The sequence below is a fragment of the Oreochromis aureus genome, linkage group 5, assembly GCF_013358895.1.
Source record: "Oreochromis aureus strain Israel breed Guangdong linkage group 5, ZZ_aureus, whole genome shotgun sequence".
Taxonomy (NCBI): Eukaryota; Metazoa; Chordata; class Actinopteri; order Cichliformes; family Cichlidae; genus Oreochromis; species Oreochromis aureus.
In genome coordinates, this window is record NC_052946.1 from 19,742,058 (window position 1) to 19,756,710 (window position 14,653).

General features: G+C 42.9%; 1 protein-coding gene across 3 annotated transcripts in view; it reads right to left on the reverse strand.

Moving 5' to 3' along the window:
• Positions 1-14,653, reverse strand: part of celsr2 (cadherin, EGF LAG seven-pass G-type receptor 2) — a 68,359-nt gene that overhangs the window by 21,886 nt on the left and 31,820 nt on the right. For all 3 annotated transcript variants that reach the window (XM_031757211.2, XM_039612566.1, XM_039612565.1), the window contains exons 4-6: positions 12,597-12,819; positions 5,192-5,307; positions 5,007-5,095 (exon numbers count right to left, since the gene is read on the reverse strand). In XM_031757211.2, the coding sequence (XP_031613071.1) occupies positions 5,007-5,095; positions 5,192-5,307; positions 12,597-12,819 (428 nt within the window). The remainder of the gene's footprint in view (positions 1-5,006; positions 5,096-5,191; positions 5,308-12,596; positions 12,820-14,653) is intronic.

Below are 14,653 nucleotides of genomic sequence, written 5' to 3' on the forward strand. Positions count from 1 at the left end.
ACTGAATAAAACATCTTTGGGACCAAAAAAATATGTGCATGTACATGAAAACAGCAGTGCACCATCAGTGTCTGATTTATTAAACAAACTAGTAACTGAAAAACACTTCAATGCTGTTTTTGCTACAAAAGAACTCATCCACTCATTGCAGAACACCAGAGCGCCCCCGGGGGTACCGACGCCTCAATCTGAGAAACAAAAATTTCCAGATTATCCCTTTAAGCCTTTCTGCTTCCAGCTGTGGAAGATCCACTGGAGGGACTGAGCACACTCAAGTTTATTAAAGAAATCTGAGGTGCTGCTGTTTTTCTGAACATGAAGTCTTCTTCAGGGGTTTTTGAGAGTGAGTCAAAAACAACTTCTTCATAGTAGGTTATCTTTCTTAAATTATTATTAGACCTATTTGTATTATTAGGGAAAATTTGTAATATTTTGGAATATATTGTATTATTTAATCTTGGTGCTGTAGCCGTGGATATGAAATAGTCCAAAGTTTTGTGCAGTAGAAAAATACCTTTTCTGATTCTGAAAGAAAAGCATAAACCTGCCCATACATCAAAAAAGATGAATGAAACACTTGAATATCATTTAAAATGCAGGGTACCTAACCGCATCAACAGATCTGCAGACCTCACAGGGCCTCAAACTGAGGCGATAAATGGTGAGAACTGTCAGAAAGGATGCTTAGGCCATTATGTCTGGCCCTGACAGCACACAGCTCATTCAGATTCATCATGGGTGCACTAATTATTTTGCTGGAACGACCGTCGCCACAAATGCCCATCTATCCTCCAGGCTGACTTGCTTGAAACCTACAGAGTCAAATATGAAGATGAATCCATTTTGTGCATGTCCTGAAAGTGTTATTTCCAGCAAAGCTCAGAAAAGCACAACGGGCCCTGTTATTGAGCACCTTTCCCACAGGAAGTCACAATACGCTCAGCGGTGAATGGAAAAAGGAGAGTCTGATGGTGGCTTTTGCTTTGCAGTTTTTCCTCCTTGAGACCAATTTGTTACAAATTTGTTGATGATGAAACAAGCAAACATGTTGTCTGAATTGCCAAAGGTGAAATCACCCGACATGCTCTTTTCCACGGTTTTCCCTTCGCTGTGAAAGCTCTGAAACAGGCAGCGCTCCAGCTTGGACGCTCCTTTCACTGACCTCTGCTGTCATCAGTCATGGCTATTGACTCTCCAATAATGACTGTCTGTCAGCGCGTCTTTCTCCTGCACAAAACACGTCCTGTCAGAGCCGATCGGAGCGCACATATTTGCTCTGCACCGCTTAAAACGCTGCTCTGACCAGCCGCTACAGGGGATTATGGGAATATGAGTTCCCTGTCATAGAGGGTGACAGGGGTGGCGCAGGAGGAGCCTGGCAGCGAGTAACACAAATATGGGATCTAAGATTGACTAGTAAAACCATAGCAACAAGAGGGGTTGGCCCTGAAGCGCGGCGTCCTCGTTCAAAGCCTGAGTCAATACTTCACATTGCCTTTCTTTACACTCCTTTCGCTCCTCTCCTGCTCTGCCTTTCTGTCCTCGCCGGAGAAGAGAGAGAGGGGCACCTTCCCCGGGGCAGCATCATTCACTGCCCATGGTCCCAAAGGAAGCAGAGGGAAACACAAAGGCAGCGGTCATTGCCATTCTCCACAGTCCCCCGCCGTCCTGAAAGCCACATTTCAATCTAAAAATGCCCCCCCACCTCCCCTTCCTCCCTCACTCACCCTGCCCCACCCCCCCGTGGACAGGGACGGGTCAGAGAGGGCCACCGTGGGATACCTCCTGAGGGAGGAGCCATGTTTCTACCTCAGCGACTCACAGGATGTGGAATATGAGAGGATTAGTTCAGCTAGAGCCTGAGCTCAATCCTGCACACTTCTGGGATTTTCAGCCCATGAAAATATGAGGCTTTCAGTGCAATGAATATGCTCAGCTGCCAAACAGAGGTCTGACTGCTCTGCCTTAGGTTGATATTATGTGGCTTACATTCATTGTTATAAACAAGGTGGGAAAATGAGAAAAACACTTCTCTTTAGATTTCCCCCCAACAGCACCACAAACTACAGCCTTGAAATCATCATAGAGTTGTTGAATGAACACACTGAACAACCTGACGGCAGGATTAGTCTCTTCTCCCTAATGAACTGGCCACTGTGCCGAACACATACGGCTCAATGACTTCAATGTTTATTATTTGTTTAAGTTGTTTTAACTACTTCCCTTTAAGGCCACCCTCCCTGTAAGCCAGCTTTCTTCTGATTGGCTGCCCCTCATAAACTTAAAGTACAAACAGCAGCAGGTGGGTGGGGCTTCCAGATCCACAGCCAGAGCCATGTGCTTAAAGCGTGATTTAGACTTCTGTGGGAAAGCTACACTGTAGTACTGACAATCTAACCGGAAACCCTTTTAACCCTATGTCATAACCGTCCACGCCACTCAGTTGTTGCGGACTGCACCGACTCCACGTATAGCAAAATTTCTCTACATCCACCTCAGGTTACGTGGAAGGATAGGGTGTAGGGTTAAAAGAGGTTCCAGTTAAGCTGTAGCTTATGATGTCTATTTCACTCAGAAGTCTAAATCAGGCTTTAGTTGGCTGTGTTGGGAATTTCTGCCCTGCTGACATCATACAGAGCCAAGAGGAGAAAAAAACAGTCTGAGGCAGAGCATTTAGAGCACCCTGAGCTTTTGAATCTCATGGACTACTTTGATATATTGACCTCATCATTGGAAAGCATCCATTATTGTAGCAGTGTATGTAATTTAAACTCAAACTTAATTTTATACTCCAGTCTACATCCCAACAATTCATCTCTAGTTATCTGGAGGTGCATTTAAAATCAGGAGAGCATTTTTTCTCAGACAAATATACATATCAAATATCTACAGTCTCCATTTGTAGCTGTTCACGCAAAAATCCACACGATGCTACCCAAATCAGATAACAGATTTCAAAGGTAAGAGAATTTAAAAAAGAATCAGAGCTGTTGGAGTTTTTGTTATCAATTTGATTAATGAGACAAAAATGTTTGTAGGCAAAGAATCAACAAGTTTCCATCCAAAAGTTAACAAGATTCCCCCCCCCCCCTTATCAGTACAACTGGCTACAATCTAACATGGCCGTGTTATTATACGCATTGAATAGAAGATATGCACCGCGGGGGTGTTGCCTGGCAACATCTTTATGATGCAAAGTGACTTCCTCAATAGACTAAAATGTGACATCCTGCGTTGTTGGTCCTGGGTGGGAAAGTACTGACACAACAGCTCCATAAGTTCCTCCACGGATTGAGTTGTTGTGAGATTCTTACAGAGAAATGTACCAGTCAGACATATTTAGCCCAATCTGAGCATGTCTGGAAAAAACACGGGCCTCCCCACTCATTCATTCACCGCCCCTCCTCCTCGTCTGTCTCTCTCCCTCCATCAGTGTCTGCTTGGCATGCTGGCTCTCTTCCAGATCATCAGCCTGTCAGCAACGACTCTTTAGTCTGACGGCGCCGCAGAACAGCCAACTTACACAGCTCACAGCTTCCTGTCTGCAAACCGGTTTACATCCACTACAGTCAGCCCTCTATGAACGCCCTGAAGGCCGCTGAGGAAGAGCGTCAGCTGCCAGTTATCGCTGCTGCCAGCGATGCTGGAGCACTGCAGTCTGTCAACTGCAGAGTATCAGGATTTCTCTCCAGATGTCATCACTAACTCAGCCTGGCTGGATTTAACCACCTGGTATACACTTTCCTATCCCCGAGCTCCTTCCAGTTTTCCTTAATGGTTTTATGAATATGAACTTCATCTTGTTCTTATCTTTACGAGATCATGAGTTTGTTTCTGCCTAAACATAAGTGTAAGAGAAAAGAAGATCAAACACAAGAAAGCACCGATTTCCACCTTTTCCTGTTTCAGTGACTGATTTAGGTTTTTGTACTTGAGTGCCAACTGAACAAACCCAAGAGACCTTTGCTTTTACAAAGGGGGCGTCAAATAGAAAGTCTAGATACAATGCTTAATGATGTTTTTGTATTCTGAAAAGCAGTTTTCGAATATGCACTGCAGCACTGTACTTTTCTAAACATGGGGGGTATATTTGTCTGAATCAGTCAGAACAGATGTTAAATGTTCCTTAACCTTGAAGGTGAATTACACGTACATCACATGACCACATAACATAACCAGGCAACAATCTCATGCTGTGGTCTCTCTGAGAAAGGACGTCAGATGATGTCCTGACCCGAATCTCTCAGCATTGTCTGGAGCCGGTGTGTGAAAACAGCTGAGCTGGGTTTCGATGCACAGCATAAATTTAGAGTGACTGACCCCAACGGGTCATTGCTTTTCATGTTTAACTGAAGCCATTTCAAATATTTCATGTCTAAAGTAAATTTTACATAAGAAAAATGCCAGTCAAAAAGAAAGGGCTTAACTATTTTGGCACATTTTAAACAAAACAATGTGTTAATTCGTTTGTCCTGGTCCTGGCGAGTAAGCACTTTTGGACATAGACAAGCACAGTTGGGCAGCGAGCCTCTGCAGGTTTGATGTGGATGATTGGGGGAAAAAATCACGAGTGAAACTAAGTAGAATGAGCGATTTGAGTGGAAAAAAACACAATAGTGTATTTTCTCTATGGTTTTGTGACGTCCCTCCTGCTATCTGCATGAAAGTCCCGGCCTACTCTTAATGATTAACTGACATGTGAGCTAGTGCAGCTCACTCGGGCCTTCCAGGCTATAAAAGCTGGCCATCTCTCTTCCTTTCCACCTGCCATCAATCCTCTTTGATATTTGAATTTTGTTAGTTTACTTGCAATAAATAATATTTATTTAAGTGACAGCTTGCTAATGTGTTGACCTTTCTTTCAAGAAAATTCCCCCCAGATCCATTCGTTTGGTTAATGATTAAAAAAAGAAGTGAGTGTAAACTTCAGAAACAGGGTTATGCCCGGGAAAGTGTGAGGACCACTGCTTTGAACCATAGACACAAAATTAAGAGTTCACACAAACCTTGTTGTAGTAGTGAACTTCCACTGTGTGCCACTGGCCGTCGCTGATCCCTCCGAGGATGTAGGGGGAAACTGTAGTCTTGGTTTCACCTGGAGAACAATGAGGTGAATGACTGCACAGATTCAAGGGTAACGAGAATTAAAAAGGTATTTTCTGAACACCACCCTGATGAAGAACTTCTCTACCTGCAGAAAAGGTGAGCTGTATCTGCTCGTTGATAATTTCCATTGCGATGAAGTCGTGCTTTTCATTGAAGCGGCCGTTATAGAGTAACAAACCATTGGGCTCTTTGGTGGCAAACCTGAAAAAAGACAAAACACGGTATAATCCAGTTTCAATCTCCCGTCTCTTTTACTCAACCCCAAAATTAAGGTTAAAATCTGTTGGTTTGCATTTAGCAAAATCTCATACATCTGCAAACACAGTCATGTGAAAAAGAAAGTTGCTGCTGTGCTTGGGAAATTTGCTCAGGCTTTAGCTGTTGGACAAATGGCCTCCCATTTGGCTTCAGAGTTGGTATGAGGTGTTTATGCTCGTCCTTTTCAGGGGTCTAGTAGTTTATTCAGACACAGCTTTGGAAACTTTAACTGTGCTGTCAAGTTCTTTCAGAGAGAAGAGGTTTTCTCCTGGCAGCCCTTCTAAACAAATCTGTTTTTTTATACCTGTACTATCAGGAACTTTAATATTTAACATCCTGACTGGGGTTTGCAGAGTCTGAAATGTATCTCTTGGGGTTTCTTTTGCAGTTTCTTCACGGTCTGACCTTGAGGTGAATGTGTTCGGGCATCCACTACTGGGAACATTGGCAACTTTGTTAAATTTTTTCCACTTGTGTATAATCATTAAGAATGATGGACTTCACATTATTTAAAAATGGTCTTGTAACATGTGGCGGTGTGGTCTCTGGCTCAGCTGCAGGGGAGGGGTGGCGCAGTGAGCTCAAGGGGCGGTGTCAGGCAGGTGAGTGACTCTGACAAGGTCTCTACTCCTTTTAGTAACACTGGAGTGAAGAGGACGGGAGGTCTCTCCTTCAGAAGGTGTGCACAATGCTGGGAGAGAGCTGCAGCCAGAAGTGTGTGCCAAACCAAAAAGGATTGCTCTGGGTCGAGCAACAAAAACAAAAAGCTCAGTACACTGTGTGTGTGTGTGTGTGTGTGTGTGTGTGTGTGTGTGTGTGTGTGTGTGTGTGTGTGTGTGTGTGTGTGTTTGTGTGTGTGTGGGTTCTTCTACAAAACTCTTCCCAGATTCATGGGAACTAACAATTGCTTCTCTAAGATTATTACCAATGTCTCTTCCTCGGCATTGTGCTAACACATCCCAGACTTCTAAAAAACCGTCTGTTTACAGAAGTCTTCACACTTGCTGATGATCAGTTAATCATGTGCATTTGATTCACAGCACCTGGCTTCTTACCCTCGTAATTCATATGGAAGTAGTAAAAGCGTGCTTAGTTTTGTACAGTCCTTTTCCCCATGACTGTAAGTGTATATGCACATTAATGTGTCATGGAAATAAAGTCCAAAAAATGTGTCTCCAACCAAAAATTACTGTATTTTTTTACAGTATTTTGGTCATCAGGAATTTTGTTTGCATGGAATTTGCTTTTTATGTTACAGCCTTCAAACATAAGGATGCCAAACAACATGACGTCTAACCGAAAAAGCAAACGCAGGGTGCCGTGATTGTATTTGCTGCTAAAAGAGAAAAGAAGGAGGGCAGGGGTCTGGTTTGACCCATTTAAAAAGATTCATACTACCCCGTCTGAATCACTTTACTTTCCTTCACTAAGGAGGGAAACAGCCAGTAACGCAGTGTGACGTGCAGCTTGCTGGCACAAAGATGAGCTCAAGAGTCATTTTTTTACATTTTTTACAACTATCATAAACAGATAATATGGTTAATCATGTGCATAAGGCCAAGACAAAACAAAAGGAGAGAAAAAGTACTATTTGAAGCACAGACAGTCAAGGAATCAGCGTGCCACGAATAGAAGCAGAGCCACATTAAATGACACACTGCAACACTGAGACAGAAAACTAGGGCAATGTCAAAGCAGCCGACTGGGGGGAAAACACTACTGCAACTAAGGAAGATGCACAACGTAAGACAACTCAGAGTAATGACAACAGCAGCTTTCTCATAAAAGGAGTCAGTGCTGTAGTATAGACAGCTGCCACTATAACCACCACCACAGATTTAAATTTGCGTCTTGATGGTGCATCGAGATAGGAGAGAGAGAGGGGGATAGTCCTTGCATATTAATGCACCTTTCAAAACATATGGACACACGGTTTACAGCCCAGGTGCAAAGAGCTGACGACGCTTTGTCTATGTGTGATCAAAGCGTGTGGTTTAAAAATAACATGCCTTTACCTGTCAGCTGCAGTCTGTAGTCGTAAATCTGATCCTGTGGAAATGGGTCACTGAGATATTTAAAAGTGTGCCATGACAAACTAGATCCGGTGCTAACTACCAGATTCATTCATTATCCACCCCACAGGGGAACCAACAATGGGCAAATCTGCCAGCTGAGAAGAATGTGTGACTTTCTGGCATCTGAATGTTCTGGTTGTTTTACTCGATTGATATCCGGCTTAAATTTTCCTCGAAAGAGCTAATTAAATATTTCTTTGAGAAAGGTCACGCTCAGACTTTGAAAATTAGTGTCCTCCTCTACTCAAATGAAGCTGTAGCCTCCCACTAAGCTATGTCTCTACAGCAAGGATGTCATTCATACATCCAAATATCCATAGATGAACAGCTGCACCCCCCACCCCTGCCAGTCTTCAGGGATTCAGGGGCTACTGTATATGATGCTGTTTGTGCAGTGTTCTCCAGCTGAAGAGCAGCCAGAGGGCATGGCACCACTGACCTGCTTACTGAGAGATACGATAATCACGACCTCAGAGAAAAGAGGATGGCGATGCTCCGGCTGATAATGACAGTGGAGCGAGTACAGACAGTGCCGTCACACTCCTTCTAAACATGCAGTGAAAAATAGAGAATGTCAAGGAGAGTTATTATCTCTGCTCTGGAGGCTCTTCAGCGCTCCTTCGTCTTTGACGTATCGATTTAAAAGGCTGCTCTACAATGCCCCCCTGAGCCCTCTGAACTATGAGGGTAATCAGCCAGAACTAAATACTGACTCCACGGGCATCACTGCGTGTCACATTAGGCACCCATCAGTAAAAATAACAACCAGACTCCCCTTATGTGGGGAACCATGTCACGCTATGATAACATGCTGTGATACAGAGGACGTGTGAAGTGAGGAGGAAAAGAAATGATCCCCTTATTGATGTTACAGCCTAGGGTTGGGTAAAATACTTTAGTCTTTTTGAGCTTTAGTTTAATCTTCCCACACGTACATACTGATTTAATGATTTAATAGTTTTATAACCTCAATGTTTTTCTTTCTTTTTCTTTTTTTTACAGTTGTTCACTAAACACCTTATCAGCCAATCACATGGCAGCAACTGCATTTAGCAATGTAGACTTGATCAAGACGACCTGCTGAAGGTCAAACTGAGCATCAGAAGGATGAAGAAAAGGGATTTAAGAGACTTTGATGACTATGCTACATGGTTGTTGGTGCCAGATGAGCTGGTCTGAGTATTTCAGAAACTGCTGATCTGCTGGGATTTTCAGAAACATAACCATCTCTAGAGTTTGCAGAGAATGGTCTGAAAAGTAGAAAATATCCTGTGAGAGTCAGTTCTCTGGGTGAAAATGCCTTGTTGATGCCAGAGGTCAGAGGTGAATAGCCAAACTGTGTCGAGCTGATAGGAGTAACAGTAACTCAAATAACCACTCATTACAGGTCTGCAGAAGAGCATCTCAGAATGCACAACACGTTGAAGCTGGAAGTAGAGGGGCTACAGCAGCAGAAGACCACACTGGGTACAACTTCTGTCAGCAGGAAACAAAGGCTACAATTAACATGGTCTCACTAATATGTCATGGGAGACCAAACCTGTTCAGTTCCAATGGGAAGGCAACAAGGTGACAAACACCTGCCTAGAACCTGCCCACCATCTTGTACCAAGCTTCTCACTGGGAGACTCCCAGAGTAGGTGACAGCGCACACCATACAGACGCAACAAAAACCGTTGTGGTGGTCAGACATACTGTGTCCTGGGAGGACAGACTATTTCTTATGAAACAGAAGAAAGCTGAGAACCAACATCTTCTTGATGAAGTCCTTGCTGAAGTATTGCACACAGTCTCATTTACCATCCAACTCGACAGCCGTGGTTTTCTGCTTTACTATGTCCTCAAGAAGGTTTGCATTTAAGCTTCAAAAACTGAAGAAAGCAGATAGGCAGCTGAGACCAGTTGCTTGATGAGAAGCCTTCTGCAGGGTCAGTGTTTCACCCCATAACATCTACTATAACCTGTATGCCTGCTGAGATACCTGCTGAATCTGATGAAGGGTTCCCAACAAAGTGGGCCCTGTAACCATCTAGCCACCAGACTACTACAAGCAACATCCTGTTGCTTCAGCAGTTTCTGCTTGGACCAAAGGATCTCTGATGTTTCCTTAATCCTGTAAAAAACTTTTACATTATTTTTGCTCGCTTCTCCCTTCAGGGGTCACCACAGCAAATCATCTGCCTCCATCTCACTCTGTCAAATATCATTTACAATCCTTTTCAGCACTACTTTGACTTTGATGTGAATTAGTAAATGGGATAAACTGTGACCTCTATATTATTTGTCACTTACAGACAATATTAAAAAGATTAATATAAAATAGAAGTCCCCAAAAATCTTTAGCTTGAGTTTTTAAGCAATTTATTTAAATCTTATTCGCTCTGAGCCATTTACACTTTTTGTAATATTGGTGAAATCTCAGCCACCAAAAATTGTGTGAGTGAGAGAACAACAACACACCCTGAGCCATTTTTCATGACAGAAGCTCTGCAAGAAACCCAATCGGTGCAGGCTCAGGTAACACAGCCACTTGTTGACCTCACCTGCTCTAAGCTCTCAGTATTGGCACAGCAGCTACTTCACAGCTTCTCTCACATGCATGTGAAATACAGATGGCTTTGAAAACTGGTCTGAGCAGTTCTCCATCAAAAAAGATTGTCATCTGAACCTCACTTAAAGACATGGACTAGTCCAGAGAGCGCAAAGGGAGGATATTGTTTCCACTAGCAGCCATTGTGAGCTGAGCACAATGTCAGGACATACTCCCTGTGATACCATCCCACAGGTGATACTTGTTGTCACTTGTTGTGACATATATCAAACACAACGGACAGCTTTTATCATTGATTTAGTTTCATAACACGGAGGATTCATGCAAAGACATCAGGTCCTGCTGTCTTTGCATGTGTTCACTATCTGCTCTCCTCTAAAGCACCTCCCCCCTGCATGACACTCCTTTAAATAATCAGAAGACATTTAAAGATTCTGGTTTATTTTTTGCTGAATTCCTATTAAGCTCAACAAAAAATGCACCTATATGGTAAAATACCTTTAAGTAGGATATGCCACAAGGAAGGAAAAAGAATGCATTCACAGATACTACAGAGCATTTCTGAGGTAAAACTATAAATGTTATTATCTACAGAAGGACTGTCGTGATAGGAAATAAAAGCTGAAACGATGTAACAACTTACAAGAGGAAAAACTTAACAGAGCTTCATGAAATATACATGAGAGGTTTGTAGCTTAGCTTTTTCTTTTTGTATAAAAAAATAAAATGAATCTTGGGCTCAAATCATTCCTATTTTTCCTAAATGCTAATTTTAGTTTGAGGTATCGCCTCTAGCTCTAAGTGATAGCACTGACATTACTTACGCTGTTAAATTCAGGGAAAAGTTTAAAGAAAAAAAAGAGCCTGGTTTTGAGTTCTAACTTTATGTTAGATGATAGAAAATGTGCATATTTGTTCCTGCTATTTGAGGAGACTGATAACACTACATTTGTTAACAGATGGATATGGGTTGCTTTGTTCTTCTCACCAACAGCTCACCAGGCTCACTGATTTAGATTTATATCTTATTTGTGCAATAAAAATATTGCAGATACACACATCCCCCTGTCTAATGTGTCATGGCTCAGTCACACTAAAGTAGATATTTTTCCTTGCAACAATAGAAAAATTGTGGGTTGCTTGGTGTTTGCAAGTAATTATTGCAACTAATAGTGTTGACCAATTGATTGCCCTGAGGTTGACGGTAGTTGCAAGTCAATTATACAGTTTAAGCAAGGGGAGGCAACCAGTCTACATACAACTGCAATCAGTCTCAGACAAATTGGAGAAGGTTTGCAAATAATTGCTGCCTTCCTTTTAAACCCAGACAGATTGCCAACACGTTGCAATAAATCTGAGTCAGTCTGTGCAAATGAGGGCAACTCATCTGCAATGTGTCGGTTTCCAATAGATGACTTTACTCAACTGGTTGTATTCTGATTATATTCCTACTGAAATTTTTCATGTGATGTTTCTCACAGGTGCAAATTCCTGAAGAGTTGTCCGCCATAGTGGATGTGTAACAACAGCTGGTTGCTAGGAGAACATGTATACGGGCAGTGGTTCCTGGAAGTTGGTGGCTCTTCTTGAATCAAATTGGTTGCAAAGAAGTCCTGCGTCAAGTTTGCATGTTTGTCTGGAAATAGTAACTGCTAGCTGAGGGGTAGTACAACATGATAAACTATGATGCAGACCATAAATTCAGAAGGTTCATCCTCAAAGTAAAAGCTGCGCTTCAGCACTGCAGCTAACATGTTTCAAAGAGTGCAAACCATTTCTGGTTTGTGCTGCACATTTTCACAGTTTCAGTACCGGTTGAGGAGCCCGTCCATCACTTTCATTCCAATTACAATAGCAACCAAAGCAATTAGAAGGTTTTTGCCAAAAACAGATGGCAAAAACTTTGACTACATGTAAATGACATTTTACACTTTCATTTAGAAATGTTGACTCTTCTAAGAATCCAAGGACTTCTTTCCAACAATAGGGAGAGAAAACCAGGAACTGTGAATAAAAAAACACATTTAAAAGGGTGGTTAAATCTAAGTAATGCTGTCACACATTTTCCAGTCTCTCCCAGTCTTTGTCCTGGTGAGGGAGACTGTGCTAAAATAGGACAGCTGCTGACTCACAGCTCACAGTGACCGGTGACACTGACTGTAATAAGATCAGACTAACTCTTGGCTGTTGGATTAGCATCCCCATGTTATGCAGGGCTCCTCTCCAAAACCATAGCTTCTTCAGGTCACCTTCCTTCTATCATTTACTTGTCATGCTGCGCACCTGTGCAGAGCACACAGGCCAAACAGAAAGTATGTTTGAGCAATGATTGTGTATTCAGAGCACAGATACTATACTCCAAAGTTAAAGTGGCTCTACAGGAGATGGCTGTTGTTCAGTGAGCCCATTACTGCTATTAAACACCATTATGGTTACATAAATGTGAGGTGGCAGAGCACACTTCTGCGGAGGTGAGGGCTGGTGAGTGAGCATGCAGACACAGGGTGTGGGAGTCGATGAAGAGTGAATCACAGAGCTATGGTGCAGAACAGGTGGCGCAGGTGAGCTGCAGCTGGTTGCAGGGAGAAGGAGGAGGAGGAGCTTACGTGAGCGAGAGGGTGAAGTGAAAGCGCTGGCGGAGGCCCTTAAAGGTCAGGAAGGAGTGTGGGGGAAAGTTTCTTGTGGTCATCTCACAGTAGGGCTTCTCGTAGCCTCCCGGTGGACACTCGCACTTAAAGCCGCCGACCAGCAGGTTCACACAGGTGCCTCCGTTCTTGCAGACCCCCGGCGCACAGCGGCCTGAGCGGGACGACAGCTCGCAGCGTTCTCCTGGAGGTGGATAGAAGAAAGGAAGTGGAGCGAAATGAGAATTCATATCACTTGTGACAAGGCAGGCATACCATCTGGGACGCCGCAGTGCTATATGCTATTTTCTGTCACTGCAACTCTCCTATATGTGCCGTTACACAAGTGTAACACCTCATATCAGCTCATAAATACCTGTTAGACAGAAACAGAGATGATGAAAAATAAATTAGAAACACTGTTTACAGAGTGTATCAGAGGAAATCATGCACACTGGCTTCTCTTTGATAGTGCCTGCAGTTTCAGACTGTCTCTTTCCTCTGTATCACACCCAGCATGACTCCCTCTGCTCCCTCTGGGAATAAGGCTGCAGTTTGTGCTGAATTATATTCAGCAGAATGACACGATGGCTGAAAAGCAGTGAGCTGGAAGTGCATTCAGACTCTGAAGCTATCAAACGATATGATTGCACTTTCTGCTGCAGACTGAGGTGGCTCCTGATGATTACTCCCTGCTTTTTCCACACCTTTCAGACACTTGACGAGTTCATCACTTGAAATCAAAAAAGGGCTTGTCTCCTACCTTACCTCTAAAAAAATATGATTTTTAGAACTCCACCGAGAATTAGCTATTTTGTTCCATTAGGGTTCGGTAAAGTTTCATAGTGGGTTGGGCAAACTACCGGGCTGGAAACAAGACATCTACTAATCAATAAACAGATAAATAGAAAATAAGTCAACAGCAATGTTGGTAACCAAATAAATCAGTATTTTCCAAAGCAAAAATATAAGAAGGTAAATATTTTTGTTGATTTTTTGTCTGCATAGAGGACTTTTTTAGCACCTCCAAGTTAATCCGTTTTGTTAAATAGGGTTTCATTAGACATAAGAGGCATTTTGTGATTAACAAACTATCAGGAAAAACAGTTAAATGCGTAGATTAATGCTAAAAAAGCTCAGTCTCATTGTCTTTACTGCACATGGACTGAGATCCTGTTTACACATGTAGTTACTGGAAGCGAAGGTCCGTTCAGGGCCAGAAAAAACCCTGCAGTTCTTGGATTAACTGAGAGTTTAATCAATGATGATAGAATTGTTAGTTGCAGTCCCAGATCCACAGAGATGAACTGTGAGAGGTTAGAGGTCACATGAGGCCAGTAAAGGAAGACTGTGATCAATGTGAAGGGAAGGACCAGGGTAGCCGTGGGACAGCGACAGACGGTGCACTGTGACTCCATGAATGAGTCTTCATCCTTCTCCGCGCTGTCCGTCTCACATGTGCCATTTGTCTCGGTCTTGGGGACGGGAGGCTGCAGCGGTTGCTGAGGCGAGACTGCTCGCTCTCCCATGGGCGAACAGGAATTTGTGTCAAAGCCACTAAGCCAGCAGTGTGGAAGACTTCCGCTGCGTGCAGCACTACTGTAACACTGGCACACACACACAGCTCACATCTTCATCCAACAGCACTGATACACAGGCCTTTCATTTACTCCTTCACTATTAATCACTCCATTCACAGTCCACAGAAAGCACGCTTCTTTGTTTTACTGCTGTTGTTGGAAAACATCCATTCAGTCTCAATAAATTCAGTAACTGCCGGTCGAGACTTCCTGATAATGACTCTGAACGTTTATTGATTAACAGAGAAGATTTTATAAACATAAAAGCAGAGAATGCAGAGATTAATGCTGAGAAACAACATTTTTGGGCCCATATATCACAACGCAGTTTCTTTCAGTAAGAAAACCATCGACATAGTATTCATTCCTTTATTCATAACTTCTTATTAATAATCATTAATAAGAAGTTTTCCTCAGATAAGAGGAAATTGGCCAGGAACCACCCAGTCTGCCATGAAC